Genomic DNA, 15,444 nt, shown 5'->3' on the forward strand with positions numbered 1-15,444 from the left:
GGCTGCAGGTGGGAGGAGAGTCCGGGAGCAAGTCGGGCTGTTCGGTTCCCTCCACGGCCTGGAAGCGGAGAAGCAACTGGGCTGGAGCCTCTCAGCTGCGGCTGCTGCAGGTTCCTTCCCTCCCCAAATGGAAGCCCACTGGTGCTGCAGGCTGGGAAACTGGGGGCTGCAATTTCTGCTGGTGGGAAGATTGAAAAAGCCTCTTTCAATGGAGGTTGATTCTCCAGAGGTGGTGGGTGCTGCATCCCTGGAGGTTTGTAACAGAGGAGCTCATAGTTTGAAGGATCCTTGGAGGTCTTCTATTCCAACCCCCTGATCAAGCAGGAGACCCGATATCCTTTCAGACAAATGGCTGTCCAGTCTCTGTTTAAAAGCCTCCAGTGATGGAGCACCCACAACTTCTGAAGGCTAAGCTGTTCCACTGGTTAATTGTTCTGGGTGTCAGGAAATTTCTCCTTAGTTTGAGGCTGCTTATCTCCTTGCTCCATCCAGTTTCTCCTCCTACCTTCAGGTGCTTTGGAGAAGAGGTTGAAACCCCCTCCCACTTCTTTGTGGCAACTCCTAATGTATTGGAACAGCTAGTTTTCCTTTTCACTAGGCTAGACATACCCACTTCCTGCAACCATTCTTTATATGTTTCCACCTCCAGCCCTCTAATCACCCTTGCTGCTCTTCTCTGCCCTCTTTATAGAGTCTCAACACCCTTTTTATATTGTGGTGATCAAAACTGGATGCAGTATTCCAAGTGTGGTGTTACCAAAGCCTTATAAATTGTACTAACGCTTCACTTGATCTTGACTGTATCCCTCTGTTAATACAGCTGAAGATTGCATTTGCTTTTGGGGCCACTGCAACACCCTGCTGGCTCATATTTAAATGATTGCTGACTAGGATTCAATGTTCCCTCTCATAGATACTGCCAGGTTCCACCTATTCTGTACCTGTACGTTTGGTTTTTCTTGCTTAAGTGTAAAACCTTAGAGGTTTTTTTCTCCATTGAGTTTCATTTGGGCCCAGTGGTCAAGTCGGTTGAGATTCTTCTGTATCTTGACTTCTGGGGTGTTGGATATTCCTGCCAGCTTGGTGTCATCTGAAATTTGATGAGTTTGGTGAATATAAATCACCAGGACCTGATTCTCAGAACACCAGGGTTCTGAGGGAGCTGGCAGATGTTATCTCAGAACCCTTGTACCTTGTACCATATCTTTCAAAAATCCTGGGGTACCCCGGGATATTACCTGAGGATTGGAAAAGAGCTAATGTAGTTCCCATCTTCAAAAAAAGAAAAAGAAAAACCAGACCCAGGAAACTACAAAACTACAAACCAATCAGCCTAACATCGATACCTGAGAAGATACTGGAAAAAATAATAAAAAAACAGATCTGCAAACATCTAGAAACAAAGTTTTAATTAAAAGCCAGCATGGCTTTGTTAAAAACAGATCATACCAAACTTCTCATTTCATTCTTTGACAAGGTGACTAAAATAGTAGATCAGAGAAATGCTGCGGACATAGTATATTTAGACTTCAGCAAGGCATACAATAAAGTAGACTACAACCTACTTTTTGATAAGCTAGAAAAATGTGGGAAAGACAGCATCACCAATAGATGGATTTCTAACTGGCTGACCAACCGTACAGTCCTTCATGGTACTACATCTACATGAAAGGGAGGTAAGCAGTGATTTGCCATAGGATTCTGTCTTAGGCCCAGTACTCTCCAGTATCTTCATACATGACTTAGATGAGGGTATAGAAGGAGAACTCATCAAATTTGCAGATGACACTAAACTGGCAGGAATAACCAGCACCCCAGAAGACAAGCTCAGGATCCAAAAAGATCTTGACAGACTTGAATAATGGCCCTATCCAAAAACATGAAATCTAATGTGGAGAAAAGCAAGATTTTATACTCTTCTCAAAAAACTCCAGTGATGAAGCATCCACAATGTCTAAAGGCAAGCTATTCCATTGGTTAATTGTCCTCACTGTTAGGAAGTTTCTCCTCAATTCCAGGTTGCTTCTCTCCTTCCATCCATTGTTTCTTGTCCTGCCCTCTGGTGCTTTGGAAAATAAATTGACCCCCCTCTTCTTTGTGGCAGCCTCTCAAATACTGGAATGCTGCTATCATGTCCCCCCTAGTCTCTTCTCTAGACTAGCCAAACCCAAATCCTCCAATCATTCTTCATATATTTTAGTCTCCAGGCCTTTCGTCATCTTAGTTGTTCTTTGCACTTTTTCCAAAGTCTCAACTTCTTTGTAATGTGGTGACCAAAACTGGATTCAGTATTCCAGGTGTGCTGTTACCAAGGCTTTATAAAGTGGTACTAATAACCTCATGTGATTTTGATTCTATGCCTCTGTTTATATAACCAAGGATTGTATTAGCTTTTTTTTGGCTGCTGCTGCACGCTGCTGACTCATGTTTAACTGATCGTTTACTAAGACTCCAAGGTCCCTCTCACAGTTATTGTTTTGGAGCCAGGTTTTACCTAATCTGTACTTGTTCCTTTAGTTTTTCCTGCCCAGGTGTAAAACTTTATTTTTTCTCCACATTAAATTTCATTTTGTTGGATAGTGCCCATTGTTCAAGTCTGTCAAGATCTTTTTGGATCCTGAGCTTGTCTTCTGGAGAGCTGGCTATTTCTGCCAGTTTAGTATTCTATTCCTGCAAATTTGATGAGTTCTCCTTCTATACTATCTAAGTCATTTATGAAGATATTAAAGAGTACTGGGTCTAAGACAGAACCTTGTGGATGTGGTATCATTAAGGACTATTTGTTGAGTATGGTTTGTCAGCCAGTTATGAATCCATCTGGTGGTGATGCTATCTATCCCACTTTTTTTCTAGCTTACCAAGAAGTAGGTTGTGGACTACTTTGTCAAATGCCATTCTGAAATCTAAATCCAAGCATTTCGCTGATCTACTTTGTGAAAGAATGAAATGATTGGTTTGGCATGATCTGTTTTTAACAAACCTGTGCTGGCTATTAGTTATAATTTTATTTGTTTCTAGATGTTCACAGATCTGTTTTTTTATTATTTTTTCCAGTATCTTCCCAGGTATCGATGGTAGGCTGATTGGTCTGTGGTTTCCTGGGTCTATATGTTTTCCTTTTTTGAAGATGGAAACCACATCAGTTTTTTTTTTCCAATTCTCTGGTAGTTCCCCAGTGCTCCAATATTTTTTTAAAGATATGATACAATGGTTATGAGATAACATCTGCCAGCTCTTTCAGAACTCTGGGATGTAATCCATCAGGTCCTGGTGATTTATATTCATCAAGATCAGACAAGTGTTCTCTTACCATTTTCTTGCTTATTTTAATTTTTATTTCTAGTCTGTCTTTTACAGTTTTTGGTAGGTTGGACAATAGTTTCCTTTTGTGTGAAGACTGATGCAAAGAATGAGTTAAGCAGCTCTGCTTTCTCTCTACTGCCTGTTACTTCCTTGCTATCTTCTTCTCTCTTTAGTGGACCGACTGTTTCCTTGACTTTGTTGTTATTTATATGTGGAAACTTTTTTTATTATCTTTGACTTTTGTTGCAAGTCTTTATTCATTGTAAGCCTTTGCTTCCTGACTTCATCTTTGTAGATTCAGGCTATCTGCTGATATTCTGCCTTAGTTATGTGTCCCTCTTTCCACTTTTTGTACTTGTCCTTTTTATCTTTCAGTTTATCAGAGAGAGAGATCTGCAACCATGCTGGTTTCTGTTTGGATTTCATGTTTTTCCTTTTTAATGGTATAGTGTTTGACTGGGCTTATATGATCATATTTTTCAGTGTTTCCCACACTTCTTGAGTTGTTTTCCCCTTTAGGCTTTTTATCCATAAAATTTTGCTTAGGGTCTCTCTGCGTTTGTTAAAATCAGCTCTTCTAAAGTTTAAAACACTGGTTGGGTTATATTCTATTGCTTGTGTTTGCTTTATATTGAATTTCAGTAAGACATGGTTACTCTCGCCCAAGGTTCTGAAATCTTCAACTCCTATCACTTTTTTTGTATTAATAAGAATTAGGTCCAGTATAGTTTTTCTTCTAGTTCCTTCCTCTACCTTTTTTGATAAAGTTGTCAGCTAAGTTTTTTAGGAATCTGTTTGATCTCCCACTTGCTGCAGTTTGTCTCCCAGTCTCAATGTCTCTGGAACCACCTGTTCCGAAGCCGAGTCACATACCACACACACACACACGGGGAACGGGAGCTTACAGGAAACGCTGGAGCCGCGAAAATAGCTCAAAGTCGGAGTCGGCTGTATGATCTGCCTGTTCGGCTTTATCGACTGTGGGATCAGTTGTAGCTATAGCGCATTCGAATCCGCTGCTCACTCACTCCTCCTGTGGAGCCGCAGGCGCGGGCGTGTGATGTCATCAGCTTCGCCCCTCTGACCGCCTGTCATTTGGATTCCCATTTTCACATCCTGTCTGTCACCTGTCACCACTGTTGTGTTGTCCTATTCGCATCACCCCTTTCACCGTGTGCTGCTGCATGTTCTCTGGATGCTCGCTGTCAGCCCCCCCCCCCCGTCATGGTTATCACGTAAGGCTTTGTGTCGAGGCAGTACTTGAGGCTCGACATGCCGCCCCCCCTACCAGGTCTCCTCCTGTAGGGGTAAGAACAGAGATGGTTACTGTCTGTTATGTGGAATGGTTCCCTGGTTTGTGTGGGTGTTCTTTATGGAATCGTTTCAGCAACCGTGGGGCATTGAGGTCCTCAACGCGTACCCATGACGCATCTGTATCGGGATACCCTTTCTAACGTACCAGGTATCTGAGTGTCCCATGGCACATTTTTGAGTCAAGTATTGTTTCCACCTCATATATGTTCCCTGTTATGGGTCCCGGATGATTCTCAGGTATCTTCATGCAGGTAACTGGTTTTAGGAGGCTGCTATGAAAGACCGGGTGTATCCTGCCTAACAAGGGTGGAAGTTTCAACGTTACCGTCACAGGGTTTATTACTTTGGTTATGGTGAAAGGGCCTATATACTTCGGACCCAATTTCTTACTGGGTATCCATAATTTGATATATTTGGTGGACAAGTATACTCTATCCCCCACCTTGAATGGTGGGCTGTTGCATCTCCCCTTATCAGCATGTTGATTGTATGCCGTGGATGCCATAGTTAAGGTGGCTTTTACATGCGGCCAAATCCTGTTTACTTTCTCCATACATCCAGGGGGGGTGTTTCGGTCTTGCATTTGTACATCTAGCTCTGGGATGGCAGGAAAGTCTTTTCCCGATACTACCCGAAAAGGGGTATACCCCGTACTTCTATGTATGGTATTGTTATATGCTGCTTCCGCAAATGGTAGAAGTTTGACCCAATCCTTCTGCTGGTATGAAACGTAGGATTGTAAGTACCACCCCATTGGTGCTCAGGTGAAAGGCGGAACTCATTCAGCCGCCCCATTGGTGCTAGGGTGAAAGGCGGAACTGAGTCCCTGATCGGTCCCTATCCGCCGTAGAAAAGCTCTCCAGAAACAGGCAGTAAACTGGGAGCCCCTATCATAAATGATCCTTTTGGGCACGCCATGAAGACGGTAAACGTTGCACGAACAGCTTAGCTAAGCACCTTGCGGAAGGTAAACCCTTACACGGGATAAAATGTGCCTGTTTTGAAAACAGGTTGATTATGGTCCATATCACAGTATGTCCTTCGCTCTTTGGTAGTTCGACTATAAAGTCCATGGCTATATCATCTCATGGACGATGTGGGTCTGCTATGGACTGTAGAAGACCAAGGGGTTTGCCTGAGAATAGTTTGGCTTGGGCACAGACCGGACAGCTCCGTACATAGGCCTCTATCTGGGTGCGCATTCGCAGCTGCCAGAACTGTCTCCTAACCAAATGTAACGTTTTAACGAAGCCGAAGTGCCCCACGGTTTTTACGTCGTGACATTGTTTTAACACTCTATCTCTCAGTGTGGAGGGGATATATATTTTCTCCTCTCCATACGTGCCCTCCCCTGTGTGTTACTGACATCCGATGCGTCACGAGCCATTGGTCAGTTAACAGTTCCTTTCGTAACTCCGCTATCCAGGAAGGAAACACTGGAACCCTATCTCTCACCTTATGCCCAGTTTGCCGAGGAGGAGCTATTAAAGCTTGTGTTATTTCGTCTCATTTGCTCTCGTATTGGGGCATACGGGATAGGGCATCAGCCAAGTAATTCTTCCCACCGGGTACGACCTTCAAACTAAAATTAAACCAGCGGAAATATTGTGCCCATCTGATCTGTTTTGTTGATAATCTACAGGGTGTCTGGAGGGTTTCCAAATTCTTATGATCCGTCCAGACCTTGGACTGTATATTGGTGCACTCTAAAAGGTGTCTCCAAGTCTGGAGAGTCCATTTCATAGCGTAAGCCTCCTTTTCCCATAAGGTCCAATTCCGTTCCGTGGGTTTTAATTTTTGGGAAACGCTGGAACCGCGAGAATAACTCAAAGTCAGAGTCGGCTGTATGATCCACCTGCTTGGCTTTATCGGCCATGGGATCAGTTGCAGCTGTAGCGCATTCGAATCTGCCGCTCACTCACTCCTCCCGTGGAGCTGCGGGCGTGGGCGTGTGATGTCATTGGCTTTGCCACTCCGACCGCCTGTCATCCAGATTCCCCTTTTCACGTCCCGTCCGTCATCACCGTTGTGTTGCCCTATTCACATCACCCCTTTCACCGTGCGCTGCTGCATGTTCTCTGGATGTTCGCTGTCAGCACACACCCCTCCCCCCCGTCATGGTCATCACATAAGACTTTGTATTGAGGGAATACTTGAGGTTCGACACCCAGTTGATATTAGGGCAGTTAAAGTCTCCCATTACTATTGCGGTATTTTTCCTACATACATTTGTTATTTGATTAGCAAAGACTTCATCTATTTCTTCTGCTTGATTGGGTGGTCTGATAGATAGTAGGGGCTCTTGGTTGTTTTCTTCCTAAGAGTGACATGTTTCCATTGCCTCTTTAGATACATATGGAGGCTCATTTTTTATGGAAGCTGTTTGTTCCTTATTGTATTCAATTTGGGTGTATCCATTTTTTAAAATAAATTTGACTTTCAGAGTGCTTGAGTTGCCTCTAAACACTTTACTTTTTCTTCTAGTAATTCAAATATTTTACCTTTAATACATACATAGTTTCATGCAAAGATGGGCATGATAAAGGACCAAAATGGCAGGGACCTAATAGAGGCAGAAGAGATTAAGAAGAGGTGGCAAAATTACACAGAAGAACTATACAAAAACGAGTTTAACATCCCTGATAACCACAATGGAGTGGTCGTTGACCTCGAGCCAGACATGGGCCTTGGGAACATCTGAGCAACAACAAAGCTAGTGGAGGTGACAATATTCCATTTGAGGTCTTCAAAATCTTAAAAGACGATGCAGTAAAAGTGCTACCCTCAATTTGCCAGCAAATTTGGAAAACTCAACAGTGGCCACAGGATTGGAAAAGGTCAGTTTACATTCCAATTCCAAAGAAGGGCAATGCCAAAGAATGTTCCAACTACCACACCATTGCACTCATTTCACATGTTAGCAAAGTTATGCTCAAAATCCTACAAGTTAGCCTCCAGCAGTATGTGGACCGAGAACTACCAGAAGTACAGGCAGAATTTCGAAGAGGGAGAGGAACTAGAGATGAAATTGCCAACATGCGCTGGATCATGGAGAAAGCAAGGGAGTTTCAGAAAAACATCTACTTCTGCTTCATTGACTATGCTAAAGCCTTTGATTGTGTGGATCACAAGAAATTGTGGCAAGTTCTTACAGAGATGGGAGTACCAGACCATCTTATTTGTCTCTTGAGAAACCTATATGCAGGTCAAGAAGCAACAGTGAGAACTGGACACGGAACCACTGATTGGTTCAAAATTGGGAAAGGAGTTCAGCAAGGCTGTGTACTGTCGCCCTGCCTATTTAACTTATATGCAGAGCACAGATGATACACTCTAATGGCAGAAAGTGAAGAGGAACTAAAGAGCCTCTTGATGCAGGTGGAGGAGGAGAGTGCAAAAGTTGGCTTGAAACTCAACATTAAGAAAACTAAGATCATGGCATCCGGCCCTCTCAATTCCTGGCAAATAGATGGGGAAGAAATGGAGGTAGTGACAGATTTTATTTTCCTGGGCTGCAAGATCACTGCAGATGGGGACTAAAGCCAAGAAATTAAAAGATGCTCGCTCCTAGGGATGAAAGCTATGGCAAATCTAGATAGCATACTAAAAAGCAGAGACATCTCCCTGCCAACAAAAGTGCATATAGTCAAGGCTATGGTTTTCCCAGTTGCAATGTATGGCTGTGAAAGCTGGACCATAAGAAAGGCTGGGTGCCAAAGAATTGAGGCCTTTGAACTATGGTGTTGGAGAAGACTCCTGCGAGTCCCTTGGACTGCAATGCAATCAAATTTGTCGGTCCTAGAAGAGACCAACCCTGACTGCTCTTTAGAAGGCCAGATCCTGAAGATGAAACAAATACTTTGGCCACCAAATGAGAAGGAAGGACTCACTGGAGGAGAGCCTAATGCTGGGAAAGATTGAGGGCAAAAGAAGAACGGGATGACAGAGAACGAGGTGGCTGGATGGAGTCACTGAAGCAGTCGGCGTGAACTTAAATAGACTCAGGAGGATGGTAAAGGGCAGGAAGGCCTGGAGGAACATTGTCGACGGGGGTCTCAATGGGTCAGACACGACTTCGCAACTAACAACAACAATGGAGTCATTTTTAAAAGACTGTCTGCTGTCTGCTCCCTCAGTGTGGAAGGGATTGCCATTCTCGAATTGGCCTTTTTAGTCACACTAGATGCTGTTTTAGGACCTCTTTCCAGAGCACGATACCATAGTCGTTTGAGGCTGAAAGATGCCACTGCCAATGCATATGCTCCCTGTTAGGAAATGGCTGTTACCTAACTGATTGGGTTGGCAATATATAAACCATCAATATATGTTTGTATAAAAACTGTGTTGTATAGCTTTAAGACTGTATTGCTGTATTGCATCATACTGTGTCCTGATTGGCTAGCTCTGTAGCCAATGTCCTTAAGTGGGAGCTTGAAACATGGCTTATCTCTCTCTGCCTGTTCTCTGCTGCTCGCTGTTGCTCTCTACTGCTCACTGCTGTTTTTTGCTACTGTTTGCAAATATAGAAGAACTGTTATTGTGTATGACTACAACGACTGGTAAGAAGACCTTGTTATTGGAATATCCCTGGACTGACATTTTGACTATATACTGCTTTATCTGTGTATGACCTGGACTGTTTATTGGACTTTGCTTTATTTTTTCCTAAAAGTAAAATCATATCACAACTCAGTGTATTTGTGTGTTGACTGTGATTATTCATAACTACTCTCAGCCGTTTTCATGTGCACACCCTTGCTACTCAAGGGTTATTGAGTAGCAAGGGTTATTGCATATTCCTTAACATTCCCTATTGTGTTTTACTTTGGTGTAGTCTTCTTGTTTAGGTTGGGATTTCTCGTTTTGCTCATTGACTTTCAGAGCGCTAGAGTTGCCTCTAAACACTTTACTTTTTCTTCTAGTAATTCAAGTAGTTTATAGTTTGGCTCCTCTGTGGGCATAAGCTGAAACATATGGCAGACTTTGCAAGAACTATAGTGTCAGTTTCTATCTCCATGACTTTTTTCTTTGTTGGCTTAAAAATTAAAATTAATTTTTTTAAAAAATTTAAATATTTTCTGTTGCAAAGTGTCAGTTTACAATAGTTTACAAGAGTTCTTGACCTTTTCTCTTCTGTCTTAGAAAATTCTTCACTATCTTCCCTGTTTTAAGTGTCTGTCTCCTTTTCTGTTGTTTATTTTTTTCCTCTTAGATCATTAAGAATTTAAACATTTCTAAAGAATTAATATAAGTAAACTGTTTTTTTAATCTTTAGTTGAAAAAAAATTGAAGAATTGAAAAAGGAATATTATTTAAAAAATTGAAAAAAGAATTTTAAAATTGAAAGATTTAAAAATTGAAAAAAGAATGTTATTTAAAAATTGAAAAAAGAATTTTAGAATTGAAAAAGATTTAAAAATTAAAAAAATTAAAGTAAAAATGTTATTTAAAAAGAGCCGAAGTGGAGCAGTGGTTAGAGTGCAGTACTGCAGCTACTTCAGCTGACTGCTAGTTCAGCAGATCAGCAGATCAAATCTCATCGGCTCAAGGTTGACTCAGCCCCTTTCGAGGTAGGTAAAATGAGGACCCGGATTGTGGGGCAATAAGATGACTTTGTATAAAAAAGAACACCACTTGGGGGGGCTGAAAGCCCTACTAAGCAGGTATATACAAAAGTATGAAGGCTATTGCTTAACGCATTGTAAGCCGCCCTGAGTGTCTGGAGAAGGGCGGCATATAAATCGAACTAATAAATAAATAAATAATAAATAAATTTAAGAGTTGAAACCACTGGTTTCATTTTGTTCTCCATTGTGGATGCCAGATTGGAACCTTGCAAGCTCTCGTCTCTTGAGGAGCGCTCCCTGAAGTGGCGCTGGAAACTTTGGTCGGGCTTCTCAAGACGAGAGCTTGCAGGGGGCCGATCTGGTGTCTGCGATGAAGAGAAAAATCCAGCTTCTTCTCCATGCTGTAGTGCGGCATCCGGATATACTGCCTTGGTATATTTGCAGCGCAAGGCAGCCCTCGTTTCCTGCTGCTTGGGACTCAGAGTGGTGAACAGCGTCTGGTTCGGGGAGCAGCCAGATTTTGCTCTCCATTGTGGATGCCAGATTGGCCCCCTGCAAGCTCTCGTCTCTCGAGGAGCCTGACCAAAGTTTCCCACGCCACTTCAGGGAGCGCTCCTTGAGAGAAGAGAGCTTGCAGGGGGCCAATCTGGCATCCACAATGGAGGGCAAAATCCAGCTGCTCCCCAGACCAGTCGCCATTTAACATTCTGAGTCCCAAGTGGCAGGAGATGAGGGCTGCTTTGTGCCACCAGCTGGCGCAAATATACCGAGGCAAATGCTCATGCTTCACAAGATCAAGTAGTGCTTCGCTCCCGCACTTCTTCCGGCCTTTGTTGGTGCTCCGTGCATCTCGGTCTCTCAGGGAGATGATTCACTTCATCTCAGCCCCAAGATACTGGCTGGCCCATGAGAGGGAGAGAGAATCAGAGAGAGAATGAAAAAGAGAATGAGAGAGAGAGAGAGAGAATCAGAATGAGAGAGAGAGAGAGAAAGAGACAGAGAATGAAAGAGAGAAAGAATGAAAGAGAGAGAATGAGAGGAAGAATGAGAGAGAGAGAGAGAGAGAGAGAATGAGACAAAATGAGAGACAGAATGAAAGAGAATCAGAGAGACAAAGAGAGACAAAATGAATGAGAGAATCTTCTTCTTCCAGCCTTTGTTGGTGCTCCGTGCACCTCGGCCTCTCAGGGAGATGATTCACTTCATCTCAGCCCCAAGATACTGGCTGGCCCATGAGAGGGAGAGAGAATCAGAGAGAGAATAAAAAAGAGAGAATGAGAGAGACAGAGACAGAGAGAGAGAGAGAATGAGAATCAGAATGAGAGAGAGAGAAAGAGACAGAATGAGAGAGAGAATGAGAGAGAGAGAAAGAGACAGAGAATCAGAGAGAGAGAGAGAATGAGAGAAAATGAGAGACAGAATGAAAGAGAATCAGAGAGAAAGAGAGACAAAATGAATGAGAGAATCAGAATGATAGTACAGTGGACTAAAGCACTGTTATTAACATCTGCTGCTTGCAATTACTGCAAGTTCAAATCTCACCAGGCTCAAGGTTGACTCAGCCTTCCATCCTTTCTAAGGTAGGTGAAATGAGGACCCAGATTGTGGGGGCAATAAGCTGACTTTGTATAAATATACAAAAGTGTGAAGGCTATTGCTTAACGCATTGTAAGCCGCCCTGAGTCTCCGGAGAAGGGTGGCATATAAAGTAAAGCAAAAAAAAACCCTGAGATAATCAGAATGAGAGAGAGAGAAAGAAACAGAGAGAGAAAGAGAGGGGGGAGAGAGAATGAGAGAATGAGAGAGAAAGAGTGGGAGAGAGAGAGAGACAAAGAGAGAGGAGGGAGAACAGTGCCTGAAGGACCCATCCCGTCACTGGGAATCCAGGTGCTTCAGCAAGGGTGCGCTGGATTTGTATTAGTGGTCCGCAAAATTTAAAATTATGAACTTGATGGTCCCTGAGGTCCAAAAGGTTGGGGACCCCTGATTTAAGGGATTATTCTAGTATTGCAGCATGATTGCTTTTTCATTGTAATATATACTTTTTTCATTTTTCACATCTCTAACCACTTTATAAACCATGTTACACTTTTCTTTGAATCTTACAGACAAACAGGACGGCAATAAGAGCACTCTGGACAACTGTCAATAACAAGGAACGTTGAAAAGGGAAGAAAATCAAGCCAGAAATCAAAATATTTTCCATTTCCTTCAGAAAAACACAATTCTCCTCCTCCTCCAACAGCTGTTAGACAAAAGAGAGAAAATCAAGAAAGAATAAGCAGATTATGCAGAATTCAAGGATACGTTACATGAAAAGTCAAAGGAGATTATTTTTCAATCAGCAAAAAAGGGAAATATCTGGAACTGAGTGGGGAGAAAAAGGTCAATAGTAAAGCCATGTAGAGCAGACAGTAATGCAGGCCTTTCCCTGTGAGGAAGAAAACGGCTTCAATGAAAGCAACACTAAACAAGGCATTGTAAGAATTCCAGCCAGGTGATCCATGAGTGGATTGACTCCACGGAGACACTGTATGAGTGTCTAGACTGTGAGAAAAGCTTCATTAGAGATTTTCATCTCATGAGACACCAGAGAACTCACACAGAAGAGAAACCTTTTGAATGTCCTGATTATGGAAAAGTGGCAATTCCAGCCTGGTGATACACCAGAAGACTCACATAGGAGGGAAATGCTTTGAATGTCCTGGTTGTTCAAAAAGTTTTGGTTGAACTTCCAGTTTGGTGATACATCAGAGGATTCACTCCACAGAGAAACTCTGTGTGTGTCGAGGTTGCAGGAAAAGTTTCATTAAAAATTCCCAACTCATGAGACACGAGACCATGCACACAGGAGATAAACCCTTTGAATGTCCTGATTGTGGGAAAAGTTTCAGTAGAAATTCCCACCTCATAATACACCAGAGGACTCACACAGGAGAGAAACCCTTTGAATGTCCTGACTGTGGGAAACGTTACAGTCAGAATTCCAGCCTGGTAATACACCAGAGGATTCACACGGGAGAGAAACCCTTTGAATGTCCTGACTGTGGGAAACGTTACAGTCAGAATTCCAGCTTGGTAAGGCACCAGAGGACTCACACAGGAGAGAAACCCTTTGAATGTCCTTTCTGTGGGAAAAGCTTTAATGATAATTCCAATTTGCTGACACACCAGAGGACTCACACAGGAGAGAAACCCTTTGAATGTCCTTTCTGTGGGAAAGGTTTCAGCCAGAATTCTTACCTGGTAAGGCACCAGAGGACTCACACAGGAGAGAAACCCTTTGAATGTTCTGACTGTGGGAAAACTTTCATTACGAATTCCCACCTGGTAACACACCAGAGGACTCACACAGGAGAGAAACCCTTTGAATGTCCTGACTGTGGGAAAACTTTCATTACGAATTCCCACCTGGTGACACATCAGAGGACTCACACAGGAGAGAAACCCTTTGAATGTCCTGACTGTGGGAAAGGTTTCAGTCAGAATTCCAGCCTGTTGAAACACCAGACGATTCACACAGGAGAGAAACCATTTGAATGTCCTGACTGTGGGAAACGTTACAGTCAGAATTCCAGCCTGGTAAGACACCAGAGGACTCACACAGGAGAGAAACCCTTTCAATGTCCTGATTGTGGGAAAAGCTTTAGCGATAATTCCAATTTCCTGACACACCAGAAGACTCACACAGGAGAGAAACCATTTGAATGTCCTTTCTGTGGGAAAAGTTTCAGTCAGAATTCCTACCTGGTAAGGCACCAGAAGACTCACACAGGAGAGAAACCATTTGAATGTTCTGAATGTGGGAAATGTTTCATTACAAATTCCTATCTGGTGACACACCAGAGGACTCACACAGGAGAGAAACCCTTTGAATGTTCTGACTGTGGGAAAAGTTTCAGTCAAAGTTCCTGTCTGGTAATACACCAGAGGACTCACACAGGAGAGAAGCCCTTTGAATGTCCTGATTGTGGGAAAAGTTTCATTACGAATTCCCACCTGGTGACACACCAGAGGACTCACACAGGAGAGAAACCCTTTGAATGTTCTGGCTGTGGGAAAGGTTTCAGTCAGAATTCACACTTGGTGACACACCAGACGATTCACACTGGACAGAAACCCTTTGAATGTCCTCACTGTGGGAAAGGTTTCATTGACAATTCCAGCCTGGTGACACACCAGAGAATTCACACAGGAGAGAAACCCTTTGAATGTCCTGATTGTGGAAAAGGTTTCAGTAAAAATTCCTACCTGGTGACACACCAGAGGACTCACACGGGAGAGAAACCCTTTGAATGTCCTGACTGTGGCAAATGTTACCGTCAGAATTCCAGCTTGGTAATACACCAGAGGACTCACACAGGAGAGAAACCCTTTGAATGTCCTATCTGTGGGAAAAGCTTTAGTGATAATTCCAATCTGGTGATTCACCAGAGGACTCACACAGGAGAGAAACCGTTTGAATGTCCTGACTGTGGGAAAAGTTTCAGTCAGAATTCCTACTTGGTAAGGCACCAGAGGACTCACACAGGAGAGAAACCCTTTGAATGTTCTGACTGTGGGAAAAGTTTCAGTCAGAATTCCAACCTGGTGAAACACCAGAGGACTCACACAGGAGAGAAACCCTTTGAATGTACTGATTGTGGGAAAAGCTTCAGTCAGAATTATGACCTGGTGAACCATCAGAAAACTCACTCCGGGGAAAAACCATATAAGTGTCCAGATTGTGGGAAAAGTTTCCTTTGGAATTGTCGACTGGTGAGTCACCAGAGGACTCACATAGGAGAGTAACCATATGACTGTCCAGACTGTGCAAAGATTTCAGTACTAAGGATAGGCTTCTAAATCATAAGCTTATATACACAGGGGAGAAACCATTTAAGTGCTCTGAGTGTGCATGGTGCTTCAGGAAACCTTCCAACCTTATCGCACACAAGAAAATGCACCTGGGGCCCAAAGTGATGAGTGTAGAGAAGGCTTGAATTTCATTTCAAATGTCCCATTGTAAGTTCAACTGGGAAATTGACTCTTTAATTTGAGTACAAAGAATTTGCCTGATTTTTTGTCATCAAATATGTCATGGTATTAGATGGGAAGGAGGAAATAAAAAAAGTGGAACATGTTAATTTGATAAGGACTGTTTGGCCATTAGCAGCAGAAATTGCTGGATATTTTATTTTTGCAAAAATTGTAGAAATCTGCAAACATCTTCTTAGGAGTGTCCTTCCCAATTTTATCATAATAAATGGTAGAAATGCCA

The 15,444-nt window shown here is 42.8% G+C and overlaps 1 protein-coding gene across 1 annotated transcript in view; it reads left to right on the forward strand.

Annotated features, from left to right (window-relative positions):
• The window catches only part of LOC139311956 (zinc finger protein 84-like), a 53,902-nt gene that overhangs the window by 23,524 nt on the left and 14,934 nt on the right, over positions 1-15,444 (forward strand). The window contains exon 3 of the mRNA XM_070936480.1: positions 13,408-14,934. Within this exon, the coding sequence (XP_070792581.1) occupies positions 13,408-14,934 (1,527 nt within the window). The remainder of the gene's footprint in view (positions 1-13,407; positions 14,935-15,444) is intronic.

This window comes from Pituophis catenifer, unplaced genomic scaffold (genome assembly GCF_029215685.1).
Source record: "Pituophis catenifer annectens isolate HBS135680 unplaced genomic scaffold, rPitCat1.0.hap2 SCAF_2, whole genome shotgun sequence".
In the NCBI taxonomy this organism is placed as follows: domain Eukaryota; kingdom Metazoa; phylum Chordata; class Lepidosauria; order Squamata; family Colubridae; genus Pituophis; species Pituophis catenifer.